Source organism: Pangasianodon hypophthalmus, chromosome 3, assembly GCF_027358585.1.
Source record: "Pangasianodon hypophthalmus isolate fPanHyp1 chromosome 3, fPanHyp1.pri, whole genome shotgun sequence".
Taxonomy (NCBI): domain Eukaryota; kingdom Metazoa; phylum Chordata; class Actinopteri; order Siluriformes; family Pangasiidae; genus Pangasianodon; species Pangasianodon hypophthalmus.
Window position 1 is genome coordinate 13244420 of NC_069712.1, and position 15091 is coordinate 13259510.

A 15091-nucleotide genomic window follows, 5' to 3' on the forward strand; every position below is an offset into this window, starting at 1 on the left:
TTTACTGTTTCCAAAATAAAAATCCAATTAATCTCCAAAAACAATATAAACTCACAGATGAATTGTAAACAAACCTGAACAGCTCTTGTTGCATCTTAATACAACAGCAAAGGCATAACTCGTAGCCATGTGTTACAGAATACAGATTCCCCGCCTGAAAGCCTTCACAAACAGCAGAGGGCCTAAAAGGGATGAAAAGCACTTGACTGTCCGGACACTGAGAGCCTGAATTCCACTGCGCCTTTTTGGCCGTGTCTCTCAGAAGGCGCCGCCTGACACACTGAGAGCAATGCGCAGGGATCACACAAAGCCTCGTCAATTCAACCATCTCCCAGCAGCTAATTTATGATGCCCTCAAAGCAATTTTCACAGTCAGAAAAGTGCAATTGTATTTTCCAGCTCATTAAACCCAAGCACAACAAAGCTTTCATCCTCCCGCTGCCCCCCTCCCATTCCAGCCCTCCATCCCACAGTCTGCATTTCAAAAGAAGCATCGTGAAAACACAAGCCTCTGTAAAGTGTAAAATAAACATTTTGCCCCCTTTTTTTTAACATTTTTTTTGGTCAACGCCTAGAGAGAAATTTGTCAACACATAAGGCCAGGATAAGAGGGCTCCAAATTAAAGCATTCATAAACTCAGATCGCCCAAGTTTCAGTGAGAATTTAAGGCTTGTTTATTCAGAGGGCCTCTTCACTCTCCTCCCTCTTCTTTGTTCTGCGTTTCATGGGAGGACTTGGAAATTGTAATCTCAGGACAATCAGGCTGACTTATTTGTTCAGCTCCTGTCTCACTTGTAATCGCAGGAAAACCTTTAAATCACGCGAGTACCTGTCAAGCAGCTCCGCAGTGCCTCGGTTGCCCAGCCTCACAAACCTTACAGCCAAAAATAAGCTCCTATGGGGCTAATAAAAAAATTAGTTGTCCAATTGAGCTTGCATAATGTAGTGCTGACAAAACATGGTCCTGGAGTACTCCACTTTAGTGTATTACCTGCTTTAATACACAGACACTGGGTCAGGAAAAGACTTAGTTAATTAGATGATTAGTTGGATCACATGTGTTAGAACAACCTCCAGGGCCAGGATTGAGAACTACTGACATATTGGACGTAATTACACCCAGGCAGTTCTTTTTAATCTATGCTTTAAAATCAGTTACGAAAACAGCTTAATCCTCTGACATTCTTCTCTCTGCTTGTGTATTATGCCAATTCAATCATAAAACATGAAAGCTGAGTGATGAATGCTTTCATGTTACCACAGAGAATCCGCTGTTACAGTACTATGCAGAGACAGTTTTAAGCGTAAGCAAATAAAATAATTGGTACAAATGTAAGGCATTAGAAGTGTATATGTAGAAAGTAGGAGTTATAACACAACAAGGGCAATTATAGTTTAAGGGTGCTAATTTAACTTCGTAACAGTAGAGTCCTTTGAACATGTTTCACCAAAAAAAATGCTTTCTACTTTTAGTTTGTCAGCGAATTAGTCAGAGAGATTGCTCACTGAGATTGCACAGAAGAGTTGCTTTGATAAAACAGTCAGCTCGGCTGTAGTGAATTTGCCCTGAAAACATTTCTGTGCTCTGCAATTTGGCCTCAGTCAAACTTGGACTCATGTGAAGGGGAATACTGACGCTACGGCAGAAGCTTTTGTGAAAACTAACTCATTGTACGTCTGGCCACTGGAGAGAGGCTGGGAGGGGAGAGAGTATTTGAATGTGTGGTCAGAGTGTTTGGTCGCTCACTAAAACCACAAAGATGCCACAATTAGTTCTCGTCCCTAAAGAGAAGGCCATGTGACCACTCTCATTGTATCTGGCCTTCACTCAAAAATCCTGGTTCAAGTCTGCAATCAGAGCCCAGAAAATGACCTCAATTGTTGGTGTTAACTCTGTGGTATACCTTTAGTACCATCTGTAAAATATATTCTACATTTCTATGTTTAAACAGAGAAGTTGGCAAATAGCACTGCTTGAAAATTAAGGTTCCAAATATTTAATCGTGTATGAATATAATGATGCCTTGTTTTTTTTTGTTTTTTTGACCATATACACTGATGCAGCATCTGATACAGATTGCCTAATAAAACGAAAAGAGGGAAAAAGCTTTGTGGTAGGTTAAATTTCCCAGCAGGGCAGCTCAGCAGTTCATGGGTAGCTTACCCTTATAATTGTTCAAAAACAAGAGCATGGCAAATGAGCTAAAGCAGGCAATGTCTTTTTTTTTTTTTTTTTTTTTTGAACGAAAGTCAAGGGACTCTAGCACTGGGGCCATGTTGGGCCACGTTAGCCTAAAATGATTAGGTCAGGTCAAGCTCTTGTTAAGTCAAATAAAAGGTCAACATACTTTCTACTTATCCGTGTCACCCGAGGCCTCTACTTTAAGTGCCCCCTCAGGGCTCAGTAAAAAAAAATCCTAAGGAAACCTTATGCGCATGGATGTAAACCCAAAGCTGACTTGCTAAAGCAGTTTCCCTTTCGAGAGAGTTAAGTATTTATGATGCCTGACCTCTGTCGGTTTCACTCTCAACAGTCCAGTGTGTTCTGGTTTAAAGAGAGTGGAGGAAAAGCTGGTCATTTAGTTATGAAGTGAAAAAAATACAGCTACTGAAATAAACCAAACATTCAATTCAATTCAATTCAGCATTTCGACATTTTAACTTATGCAGCGACTACTTTTCAATTCTCCATCAATTCTAGAATGAATTCTAGAAGGATTAATTTGAAAAAATTTGAAGCATGTTCCTGGAAACACTACAGAGGTGTGCGGTAATTACATACACCTTTATCATATTTTACTGTTTAGAAAAAAGCTGTAAAACTGATATTAAAAACTTTTATGCTTAGATTTAAATTGTGAAAGATATAACTACTCTAATGCCTAGCAGAATACAATCCTAAAGATTCTCTTTCAGTTGAGTCAGTTTGAATACCAAATAATAACACTGAACATGAACATTAAATAGGAAAAAAAATATCTGTGAAAATCTTTGTGACGGATTTATAAGACTACTACAGAGTTCTGAATGCTTCCGATCCTGGAACAGTGCACACATGTAATCCTTTTTAGCCTGATTCAGAACATCCTTCATTCTGCTAAAGTACATCACATGTCGCACAGCTATAATTTACTTGGTGCTGGCTTTGTTAATTTGCCCTTTTGCATGGTTCAGCATCCTTACATGAATAAAGAGAAGCTATTAAAAAGATCCCCTTTAACATAAGGAAATAAAAAATGCATATATTCATGGCAGAACAAACAAACAAATAAATACATATTTAATGTAATAACGTATTTTAATTTCATTCACTGTTTACATTATGCCATGATATGCATATAATAGACATAGTTTCTTGCATGCAAAGGCTTCTTTAGAATGTTGTTCTGATTTTTTGATTTTTATCCATTCTTTAAAAATGTGGAATTAGTGCACTAGATGAACTGGCCCTCATCCACTCTGTGAAAATGGCCATCCCACTTGAGGGTGACCTTGAGGGACAGATCTGCTTTCAAGCTCTGTAATGACTTCTGACATGGTTTACTTGCCTCCACGCTGTGACAGAAATGTTTGCCGGAGTCAGAGGAGGAAATATTTGAAACAAGGCACCACTAAAGGGAGCCTGAAGCAAAACAGTGAGATTACACTTCAAGAGCAAGTTTTTAAATAAAGGTGCTTGTGTGAAGAGGTACGGTATATGAATTAACACAACAACCCTATTACTGCTACACTTTAGTCTAACATTAAAATAAAAGTCATATGAACATTTGCAGTGTAACAGGAAATACATGACCACATAGAATTTAAATGAAGTCTGCACAGTTGTTTAATACAGAGACATTTTACAATGAAATCCAGATGAAAATCTTCACCTTTGGCTTTCAGTACACAGGAGACTCAGAGCGGCTCAGAGTGACACAACATGATGCTCAGAGGAAAACACGCAGAAGTAGACTTGAATAATTTAAATCAATTTATGTTGACAAGCCAGATTATTAATTTGGAACATGATCTTTAAAAAAATAATAATACAAATTGAAATTTTCAAAATTTTAAGCTCTATATCTTAATGAACTTGTACTGTTAGTTTGAACACAATTAAAATATAGCTGTTAGTTTGACTATTTTGGTCTACATGCTAAATATAGTGTGATGTATGTGATGTATGATTTGCACCTTTTCACGTAAGGTATTATATTTAAAATGAGCAAATGTTTAATTACAGTTCTTATTCCAGAAACATTTCTTAAAAGATACAGTTAAAAAAAAGGATTTGGTTATGATATTTATGACACCAGATATTTTATTATGATCTGTTAGAGTCTCTGTACCTGCACAAAAATGAAATCTCAATGATGAAATAGAGTAATGACAAGAAACTGCTGCAGGTATAGGGAGTGGTTCTCTGTGTTCGGTATGTGATGGACGTGCATGTGAAAACTTGTGTGGGGTACTAATTGTCATTATCTAATTACAGCCATTCATGCCAAGAGGATAATATCACCCTGCTGATGACTTTCAGTCATGAACTAGTACAATAAAAACTTGGCTGAAATTAAAGCCATCAAAAGTAAATACTGTAAATATTTGTTAAGGACTGCAGTGTTCCAAAATGTTTCACAGAGACAAGTAAAAACATTTCTGCCTCTCTCTCTGTGGTTTTACAGATGATGGATATATGCACCATTCAAAAGGTCTGTCAGACTCAGTAACATCCTTAAAATGTTCATTTCTTCTATTTCTTTTTTGAGAATCAGGGCGGAGGATGCATGAGAAATCTATGTAACCCCCCTTGGACACAGACAAACATTCCATCCAAAATCAGATCTTTGCAAAACTTTGAACTCACACACAAAGATCTAACATAAACAGTACTGCACTGCACCAAAGCAACTGCTCCACTGGCAAAGCAATAGTGAAATCATGAGGGATTCCCAAAGAAAAACATTTTGTGTTGATGTTTCAAGCAATTATACTAAGCCCAAGAAAAGCAACAGGAAAAATTAACTATTCAATAAAAGTGGCTGAGAGGGATAGTGGGGGGGACGAGGTTTCCAGAATTACATTGAATTGAATTCCCAAGAGGTAAAATAATGCCCTTAGATGACTGCAAAGGAAATGACTTAATAGCTGTAAAGAAGCAAGCAGTAACAGCGATACTGTCAGACACGACGCATAATATAGATTTTTAACTACTGAGGCCCGGACTCTTGTAGCTATCCATTGAACAACAGCAGAAGTAAGGGATTACACTGCAGGGACTTTCATTTACTGCTTGTAAAATTGTGCAGATGACAGTTTTTTAGGGGACAAATTACTATTAAAAATATTTGATAAACCCTAATGAGTGGTGCTGATTTCTAATGATAAACAAAACACATAACAGCACAATAATTAGAGGCTTGATTTCACTCATTAAAAAACTCACAACACATATTCCTTTACTGATGCTAAAGACTGGGTCAGTGCAATGTGTTTAACAAAATACTTACAAATAAGCATTAATTTGATTTAATTTTCTGTTAGATACACTTCAGATATAAAACAAGTACAATTCACAAACTAACTGAATGGAAATTCATTAAAAGTAAATACTGAGAGGTGCAACAAATAAGTCATACTTGGAAAGAACTCAGCATACATAAGGTTATTGTTTACTGAGGCACAAATCTGAAAACTCACGATACTCATGTTGGCATATTATATCCCCAAACATTTAGTAGAGTAATAGGGCACAGAGGTAAACAATTAAAGCCCAAGATGCCCTTGCCAGAGACAAATTCACTAGGCCCTTTTAATAAGTAAGCCTCCTGTCATTTTCTGTCATTTTGAGTTAAAGAGCAGCACACTGTTTACAGTATTCTGCTTTGTAATAAATCAGAAGACCACTTCCTTCAGGAAAGTAAACACTTCAATATGTGCACTGGGTTCTGAAGAACATTCACAAGTGCTCTCATTAGAGGAGGATGCATGGGCCGAGCCATTACACTGACACACCACCTTCTCGAGAGCAAACTGAGGCACACTGAAAGCTCCCAGGCTATTTTAACACTGACAGGAGGAAAATCTGCTTTTCAATTTAATTTTATTAAATTAGCCTCATTAAGAAAATTGTTCAGTCATGACATGGTGCCTACTATTTTAAGCCAAAGTGTTGTTTTTGTTTAAAGTTTAAATTGCGGGAAAAGCAGACCCATGCAGACATCACAGTCACTGTTAGGAAATAATAATCTTTAATCTTTAATCTTCAATAATTTACAAATATAACCCACTGTTTAAAGCTAAATATGAAATATGGATTTTTAAAAGATTGCGCGGTTAGTTTATTAGTATCAGTCAAATGTATTCAAACGTCTTGAATTCCTCTGAACGCGTCACTTAACCGAAAACAGTGTTATATTTTTTAAAATGTAGAAATAGTTTTCTGTACTAAATATTGCTTTTAAAATGCAGTGTGTAGCTGAACATTTAGTTTTACCGGCAATCCGAAAAAAAACCATACAATTACGAATCTCTTAAATACATATTTTACATATAAAATTTTTATTTAAATATACTTTAAAAATATTCTCTCTCAAATAAAATGTTTACAAGCAGCCCAAGCAGCAATCAGTGTAATTAAATGCACTGTTAAATGCATTCAGGTGAATACTTTGTTTATAGCTGTCAGGACAAAACAGTGTGAAAGTTGGAGTTTTTAGTGTCTATTCGTTGTAGAAATAAAAAATGAATCTGAGAAGATAATCGATGTGTTTTGATGGAACAGTGTTCAGTTGGGAGTTTGGTGAGCAGTAATGTGTTAGTGTGTGGGAACACTCTCTCTCTCTCTCTCTCTCCCTCTCTCTCTCTCTCTCTCTGCAGTTAGTTCCCTGCCATTAAAGTGCTGCAGGAGAGAGCTGGTTAAGTGGAGCTACCCGCTGCCTTACTCTCCCCGAGGTAGCTTCCTTTTTGATCTCGCCGAGACTGGCGCCTTCCAAAGCACGACTTGTCTGCCTTATGAAATGCTTTGACTTACGGTGAAGGCTTGCCAGTTGCGTTTCAATAGAGGCTTTTTTTTTTTTTTTTTGCAACCTTAAAGGGCCAAGACAAGCTTTAAACTGCTGTAATGTGGCGTGACACAATCGTCATTCATTCACTCCCATCATTTATCAGTTGTCCCTGAAGATCAAGCTAAATATGATCTAATTAGTGCACTTTATTTTGTCTTTACTACTTAGATTGTAATTTCTGTATAGCCTATATTTTCTCTTAAACATTCTGCTGGAAAAAATATTTTATGTCATCTACGGCTGAAATGAGCTAAAAAGAATATAATGTGTTAAAGTTTTATTACAGATTCAGATAGATTTCTCACAAAAAAAAGAGCAAGAAAATCCCAAGGAAGTGGCTAGTTGTCTTGCTGCATGTTTTCAATAAGGGTTAAGCTAATGAGTGCAGAGTCTGTCTCTCTCTCTCTCTCTCTCTCTCTCTCTCTCTCTATACAGACGGCCCCTCCGGTTAATTGCAACAAAAGTTCTCAAATAGCTCAAACACTGGAGCCCTGGAGCCATCAATAAACCACCGCAGCAAGACAAGTATGATTGACCACGCACATTTCTTTCAAAATCACTTTGACGTCCGTCCCTAAGAAAGTTTGCTGGCCAATCAGAAAGCAGACCTGGGGAGTCATGTGAGCAAACTCCAGCGCCGATTGGAGGGCGGCAAAGAAGAAAGCGAACTTTGGGGAGTTTTATAGCTGGGAGAGCTTTGGGCTATACGAGAGAGAAGGGATTGTCGCAGAGACTCGGCGAATGACAGACAGGAAAAGAAGCCAGGACGAGTTAAACTGAGAGGGCCTGGCATTTGGAAGTTGTATGGCCCCTTTACCCTCCACAATGAGCTCTGTTCAAGGACCGCTTTCCCAAGAAGGTGAAGCACAGAAGCGCGCAAACGCGGACGCAGAAGAGGCTGAGAGCACCGACACAGCGGCGGCCAAAGGATGTAAAAACAAGGCGTTCAGTCTTCCCTTTAGCGTGGAGTCTCTAATCTCGGACAGAGTTACTTCCAGGACTTCATATTCCGCATCCGACTCAGGGCTTATATCCCCTTCCGAGGAGCGATCACAGCTCTCACCTATGGCTCTTTACGCAGACAGGAAACTGCCGCTGGAGAGCGTCTCAAACTTAGCTGTGGGGAAAAGAGGAGACTCTGAGGAGAGACACGAGAAGGGACAGGGAGGATGGTTTCAGACTCCCTCCTACGCCTCTCCGCCAAGTGAGTGACAAATCCCAGCAGTCTGCATGTTCTGTACGGGCCTTCTGCACTGTTCTTGCCATATTTCTTCATGTAGCCTAGGCGTAATGTAGCCTGTAAAGTAGTGGTGATTTGGAATAGGCTTTCTCGTGGGATAAATCTTTGAGAAGTTGTATGCTGTCAGTAATGTGCCTAGATAGTAGAAAGTCAAACACTCCATATCTAAGCCTGTGCTTGTGAAATGGTCGAACTTGCATGGTTTGTGTATGCCTCTTTACTCGCATTACTCTATCTATCATTCTCACAACTGGTTTTTTTTTGTATTTATTTTATTATTTTTATAGGACACTCGAGTCCGTCTCCATGCGCACTCCGAAAACACAAGAACAACAGAAAACCCAGGACCCCGTTCACCACCTCCCAGCTGCTAGCTTTAGAGAGAAAGTTTCGCCAGAAGCAGTACCTCTCCATTGCAGAAAGAGCGGAGTTTTCCAATTCACTCAATCTGACAGAGACACAAGTCAAGATATGGTTCCAGAACAGGAGAGCGAAAGCAAAGAGACTTCAAGAAGCAGAGTTGGAGAAACTGAAACTGGCCTCGAAGCCTCTGTTACCGGCGTTCGCCTTCCCCTTCCCGCTGGGAGCGCACGTGCCTTCTCCCGGGCTGTACGCAGCCTCGAGCTCGTTCCCGCGGCCCTCGCTGCCCGTGCCGGGCCTGTTCGGAGGACCTGTTACCTATGGGATGTATTACTTGTCTTAAATGTGTTCAGTGTCATTAACTGCAAGACTGCTGTTTTTTTTTGTTTTTGTTTTCTTAATTTTTGCCAGTCATAAACGGACAAGTAAAATGTCTGAGTATGAACTTGAAAGCAGACAAACTGGCGCGAGCCTGTACACACATTTAAGTCTGAGAGCGACAATTAAGAAATATTAAAATTATATATAGAAAGGTTTCCGTGGTGCCCTCAACATAAACAACCTGTGGCTTATAGAGAATACTATTAACCCCTAAAAACCAGTCAAACCGTCAGGTCTGTAAATCAGCAGCAAACTCGTTTTCATTAAAAGTCATCTTTGGGGAAATCAGAGTTTCAGATGAAGCCTGCAATTTAACATTTCATTTCGGAACAATATATAGACTAAATGTTTATATACAAATTATATATATATATATATATATAATGTATGTATGTATAAAATTTGAATACACGTCAGGTACCCCTAACTTGAAATTATTTTCATATAAAGTGAAAATATCACTAAGACTACATTTGCAATAATTGCAGAGGTCTAGTCATTTGCTTTGAGGAGTGTTTGGAGTGTTTCACTCGAGCCGATGGTTTCACAGTGAAGGCTATAAGGCTTCATGGGTTTCCATTCGCCCACACTGATGACTTTTCATTGGTTTTTCGTTTAGCCACAATACCCTTGTGCTACATGTACTATGCTATAGTTTGATAGATTGTAAAATTAACCTCTAGACCTTTTTAATAACTGTAAATAAGCGTATATATTAGCATACAGCTATTTTCAACTACATCTGAAATTACGAATAGAATTGATATTTATATACTGTGTTTACATTTACCTCCTGTAAATTATTGTATATATTTGTACATAAAAATAGAAAAAAATAATCTTTTGTATTAAAAAAATACATTTTGAACAAGATGAGTGTGCCTTGTTTTACTAGAGATTAAACTGCAGACCCGAGCTGCAGGATTTTATTATTAAAATAAAGTCGGAAATGATGTTCACTACTATTCCCATGTTCATTCACATGCATATAGGTGTAAAAAATCGTTTTGCTGTTTAGGGTAAACTTTAACCCAATGCATCGTAAAGATCCAGGTAGTCTGTTACAGATATTATTAAATACGGGAACATTTCGAGAAGGCGCAATGCTGCATGCTTTAAAAAGACTTTTATTATAGGCGACTATTTGGAGTTTGAAATTATAAGCAGCAAACTGTTGCTATTAATATGAAAACTAGTCACCTATATTATTAAGTCTGATATATATCAGTATGAGCTTTCTACTTAGTCATGCATTATCCGTTAATCCAAATTAATCTAATCATTACCAAAATTCAAATAATTCGTTCTCAGAGTTTAAATTTGGTCTTCATTTGGGTTCGTTTTGAAAAGAAAACCTCAATGGCAACACCAGTGCCTACTCTCAGCTTAGATCCAGTTAATTACACTCTAAATCTGAGCAATAACCAGTGCAACTGGAACCATTTTAAAGACAAAATGCTTAAAGATTGTAAATATTCATTCCAATGTCTTCAATTCATTACATGACTTGCACCAATTTAACCAAAGAATAATGGATAAAGAATATATAACATTCTGACAGAAAGGTTGGGGATTTTGCTTTTGTTTTATTTTTATTGTAAAAATAGTCCTCCAATATCATTCTGGACGCACATAAACGAAAGGTCATGTAAAAGATATAGTATGTAACAAATGCAAGCGTTCCCCTACTTCTTTTTCCTTCCACCTCTGAAGCCTCTGACTGAGCCATGGCCAAAGCAAATAGTTGGTGGCACCCTGGAAAAAACAAACAAACTGACATTAAATAAACATTTAAAGTAACAACAAACTGTCACATTTTGTTATGCCGTTTAGACCAAATATTTTATAAATACTTACTTATATGAATAATGTGGCTTTTGTCGCACAGGAAGGACAAGCTCCTGGCACTCGGACTCTTGGGTCAGAGAAAAATCCATCAACTCACAATTCTCTAATTCTCCATGTCGACTAACTACATTACCAGGCCCTGTCAAACTCATTTCCTCCTGCTGCGGAATCTTTTCCTCTTTTGTTCCTCTGAAAGATGAATAAAAAGACTTATTACAACCTGCTAACATATTTCATTACATGAGCGAGATCTTAAGTAAAAATGGGCACAACACTAATCGTGATACATTTCCAGCAATTGTATAGTGAATTCAAAATTTCAGTGGTCACACCTTTTGATTTTCTTTGGATTGTCAAATCTGAAGTCTGATGGATAGCTGTGAGTTGTGATCAGATGCTCTTTCCTTTGTTTGCTGGTTCGGAATTTCAGTCCACATCCCTCAACCAAACACTGATACTGAAAAGCCATATTACATCGGACATCTTAACAACAGTCAACTTGTTCCCAGTTGTGTAGTAGGAGCAGACTGTTTCCATTTTCTATGTGGTCATGCTATTTTAAGTCTTTACAATTAGGACACAATTGTTAAAGACTTGCCAGCAAGAATGCAGTTAATATTTTCCTAAACAAAGCATGCAGACAAAAGACAAAGGGGTAAACAATGACTGAATGATTTTCCACTCTTCAAAAATACACTTCACTGACTACGGCCAAAAGATGGCGGCATAAGCTACACACATCAGATCATAAATTATGCTGTATTTTCTGATAAAAACCACACAGTGAAATATTGGCTGTTGACGTTTACTGTAAAAACTGACTACTTGCTTTTAAAAGTGTTCGTCGGATAACTTTTATTTTTTGGTTTACATCTAAGTAAACCTACAAAGTAAAAGATTCACTGCTGGACATTAGGAATGTCTTCATATAGCCTACTGTATCTGATTTCTACAAGAGGGATCTCTTTGGAGAGTCCTTCTCTTTCATAATGTGTGTAACAAGTTCTTCTTGTATTACATGCTTTCTTGGTATGGGGGATTATAAGATTCAGAGTTGCAGCAAATGCCAAAAGCAGAGCTAATTTTCACTTTAAATTCAATGCAGCATGCAGGAAATGCAGCATGTCCTCTAACTATTTAGCTATAAGGAGGCTAGTAATGTTAATTCACTAATTTAATTGTCATTTGCCGCTGTTCACTAAGACACTGCTGGGCTCAAGATGCGCCACATGAATCGCACAGCAAAGTTTCCAGCGTTGCTTTAATCATTCAGGTGTTTGTAAATGCTGTAGGCATTAATTCATTACTGGGAATTGGGTTGTGAAGGCACACGACAAAATAAACTAGGGTTAAAAAATTGTATCTTTAAACGTAAACGTAATGTTTACACTTCGTACAAATGTAGTGTTTATACTTCATAATGATTATGGACATTTCTGGTGTAGACTTTACCATACACTCTCTCTCTGCCATGACCTGAAAGAGAGAGTCGTGCCACTCTAATATGTGTATATCAAGCAGGCGGTTGGATGGAAAGGAGCGCTTGCAGCTGGAGCACACATGACGATGAAGTGAATTGTAGTGGTGCTCGTATCCCTCAAGAGTGTCGAAGAGCTGCTTACAGCCGGCAATGTGACACTGGAATTCTGAAATGCTTAAAGTAAGTCAAAGGCATATGAAGTTAGCACTTGTCATAATTATAACTCAATTTCAAACTAAAGTAAAATATAAAAAATATTTTTCTTTGGTATTTCACGAGTTTACAGTGGGTATGTAATATGACAACTCAGAACTGCTGTCAAGAGACAATAGGACAGAATGCTCATTACAAAACACATCATTGATTTAGTATTTCAAAAAACACTGATCAATTTTTACTTACAATTATTAACAGCCTGGAAGCAATTATTGGTGTTGCACTGATCAAATACAAAATACACTAAAACTGTATTATGGCTGAATGTTAATTATTATTTATAACTGTTTATTATTTTATTTTTCACTGATAATGAATAATAATGATCCCAATTAAATAGTTAAATTTGATGATCTTTAAATAAAAAGTATTTGTTTCATCTGGTAAATAATAATGATTCCATAATTAGCCAGCCACATAAAAAGTAAATATTCAGTAAATATTATACATGGTAAAATATGTTTGTGGATTTCCTACTATATCACTCACTGCTATTTATCATGCAATAAACACTGAATTCATTGGAGAATAAATGTGGGTCCGTGTAAAAAAAAAAAAAAAAAAAATCCACATCATTTCTTTTTACAGGACAACAGTAACACTGGACACATGCATACTGTCAAGTTTCACTCATGTGAGAAGTTTACAGTGCTCTTCTGTACAGCTAATAACTAATCTAATAACACTCACTTTAATGCTGGAGATTCTTCTGTGAGAGGTGTCATGAGATCCTGCAAGTACAAGTGTCGGTGCACATCGCCATCCTGTTGGGGAGAGGGAACGGCTTAGAGTAGAAACCAACTACAAAATACAAAACCTTTTGCAACCAGGGATCCTTCTGAGCGCAGACAACAATACACAGACCCACTTACGATCACGGCACAGCAGGAAAATCCATCTGTTGGGATATTCACTACATTAATTATAGACTACGTACTTCAAAGTTATTGAACTTTAATATAAACCCATTTAATTTAAGTAAGTGGTTTTACTTGTTAATTCCCACAACTACCTACAGTTGATATTAATATCTATATTATTGATATCGATGTCCCTGTTATCCCCTAGCAATGTAACAGACCCCTGGCAGTCACCAGACCCCACTTATAGAGATGTTACATCAGCTGATTGCTAGATACTCGCTGTAGATTTAAATAGAGGCTACAACCTCTGACAGCAGGAATACTGGAACTATAACTCATGGAGTGTAATGGAAGGTCAACATCTTGTGCAATGAATAACTAATCAAATTTGACAGTAACTGTTTTTGCAGCAGCAGAAATCACACTCATTTGATTAAAGCCTTTACAGGCAGAGGTGGGGTGCGCTGCTCGAACCCAGTGCTCTGCAACACATTTCCCATGTGTCTCCAGGGTTCCTGGCCTTGAAAAATTCCCAGAGCTTTTTTCAGACTTTTTTTTTTTTTAAGTTTTAAAATTTCCAGACTTTCAAGATTTTTTTCAGACTCAAGTTCAGATTACTGTTCTACATTTTAAAGGCCATTATCTGCATTATTAAAACAGAAACATTAAATATGATATGTATTAGGGAAACTGCATTAATAAGGGAGGGATAAAAGACAAGGACTTATAAACTCAGAAACTCATTGTCTTGAGAGTATTTATACTTTTTACAAAATAATTAGAATTTATTTATTTATTTACAGTTTCTAAATTTGCATACTCTGCAAGGCCCGGAAACAAGTTTCTTTAAATCCCAGTATTTACAGACTTATCAGGTCTGCGCATGAACACTGGTTTCCCAACACCGAGAGCTGATAAGACAGAGAAGATGGGATTAATGTGGATTTGGCAACTTTTAAGATGATTCGTTTGTTGTAGTTTTACAAATTTTTCGTTTTTTTTTTTTTTTTTTCAACCAGAGAGACCTTCCTAACTGCGAGATCACTAAACTACTGCCACTTCTAACCTACACTCACTCGTATAGTAAAGATCAGAGCAGAAAACATACCACAAAGAACTCATCATCTTTGTCTAAGCGAATTCTCTGGGGTGTGAATTTAAACGGTGAGCTGTTTTCCTCCAGTCCAGCGCCTCTTCTAGCTAACTGCTGAGAGTAGAAATCGCAAGCATTCTCGACCACTGGAACTGAATGAATATCGATTCTTGATGCATCACCTCCAACCAAAAGTTGGATCAGATTAGGACACTGCAACATGGCTCATGTACGTCCTATCTCTGGCTGTCAACACACACGCATTTCTCACGTGAACTTCCTGAAACGTCATTGACACGTCACTTCAGTCGGAGTCTCACAGGTCCTAAAGGCCGTCAGTCTTCAAAAACATTCCATTTGTACCGCCAAACTATAGCCACAAGAGGGCAGCAAAGCCCGCATGCTGAGGCTGCAAACGCACTGAGGGGCCTAAACTCCGGCCTGCTGGGGAAACACACGGCAATACACTGCCTGACTTCTGCTGTTTTAGAAGCACAAACTCCAAAAGCAGTGCATCAACTCACTGCTTCAAAATCCACCGAGGAGCCACAGTGTCGCAC

The 15091-nt window shown here is 37.8% G+C and overlaps 2 protein-coding genes across 2 annotated transcripts; one reads left to right on the forward strand and one right to left on the reverse strand.

Moving 5' to 3' along the window:
• The first annotated feature begins 7554 nt into the window (after window positions 1-7554).
• msx3 (muscle segment homeobox 3) lies at window positions 7555-10445 on the forward strand. The gene is made up of 2 exons (XM_026941862.3): window positions 7555-8254; window positions 8578-10445. The coding sequence occupies exons 1-2, from the start codon at window positions 7855-7857 to the stop codon at window positions 8991-8993; spliced, it is 816 nt and encodes a 271-aa protein (XP_026797663.1). The 5' UTR covers window positions 7555-7854; the 3' UTR covers window positions 8994-10445.
• A 152-nt stretch (window positions 10446-10597) lies between these two features.
• Window positions 10598-14823, reverse strand: znf511 (zinc finger protein 511). Its single transcript, XM_026941562.3, has 6 exons — window positions 14547-14823; window positions 13266-13339; window positions 12332-12533; window positions 11212-11336; window positions 10889-11068; window positions 10598-10786 (listed from the first exon to the last, which is right to left on the reverse strand). Exons 1-6 carry the CDS (start codon window positions 14751-14753, stop codon window positions 10717-10719), a joined length of 858 nt encoding a protein of 285 aa, XP_026797363.3. The 5' UTR covers window positions 14754-14823; the 3' UTR covers window positions 10598-10716.
• Between the last annotated feature and the right edge of the window lie 268 nt (window positions 14824-15091).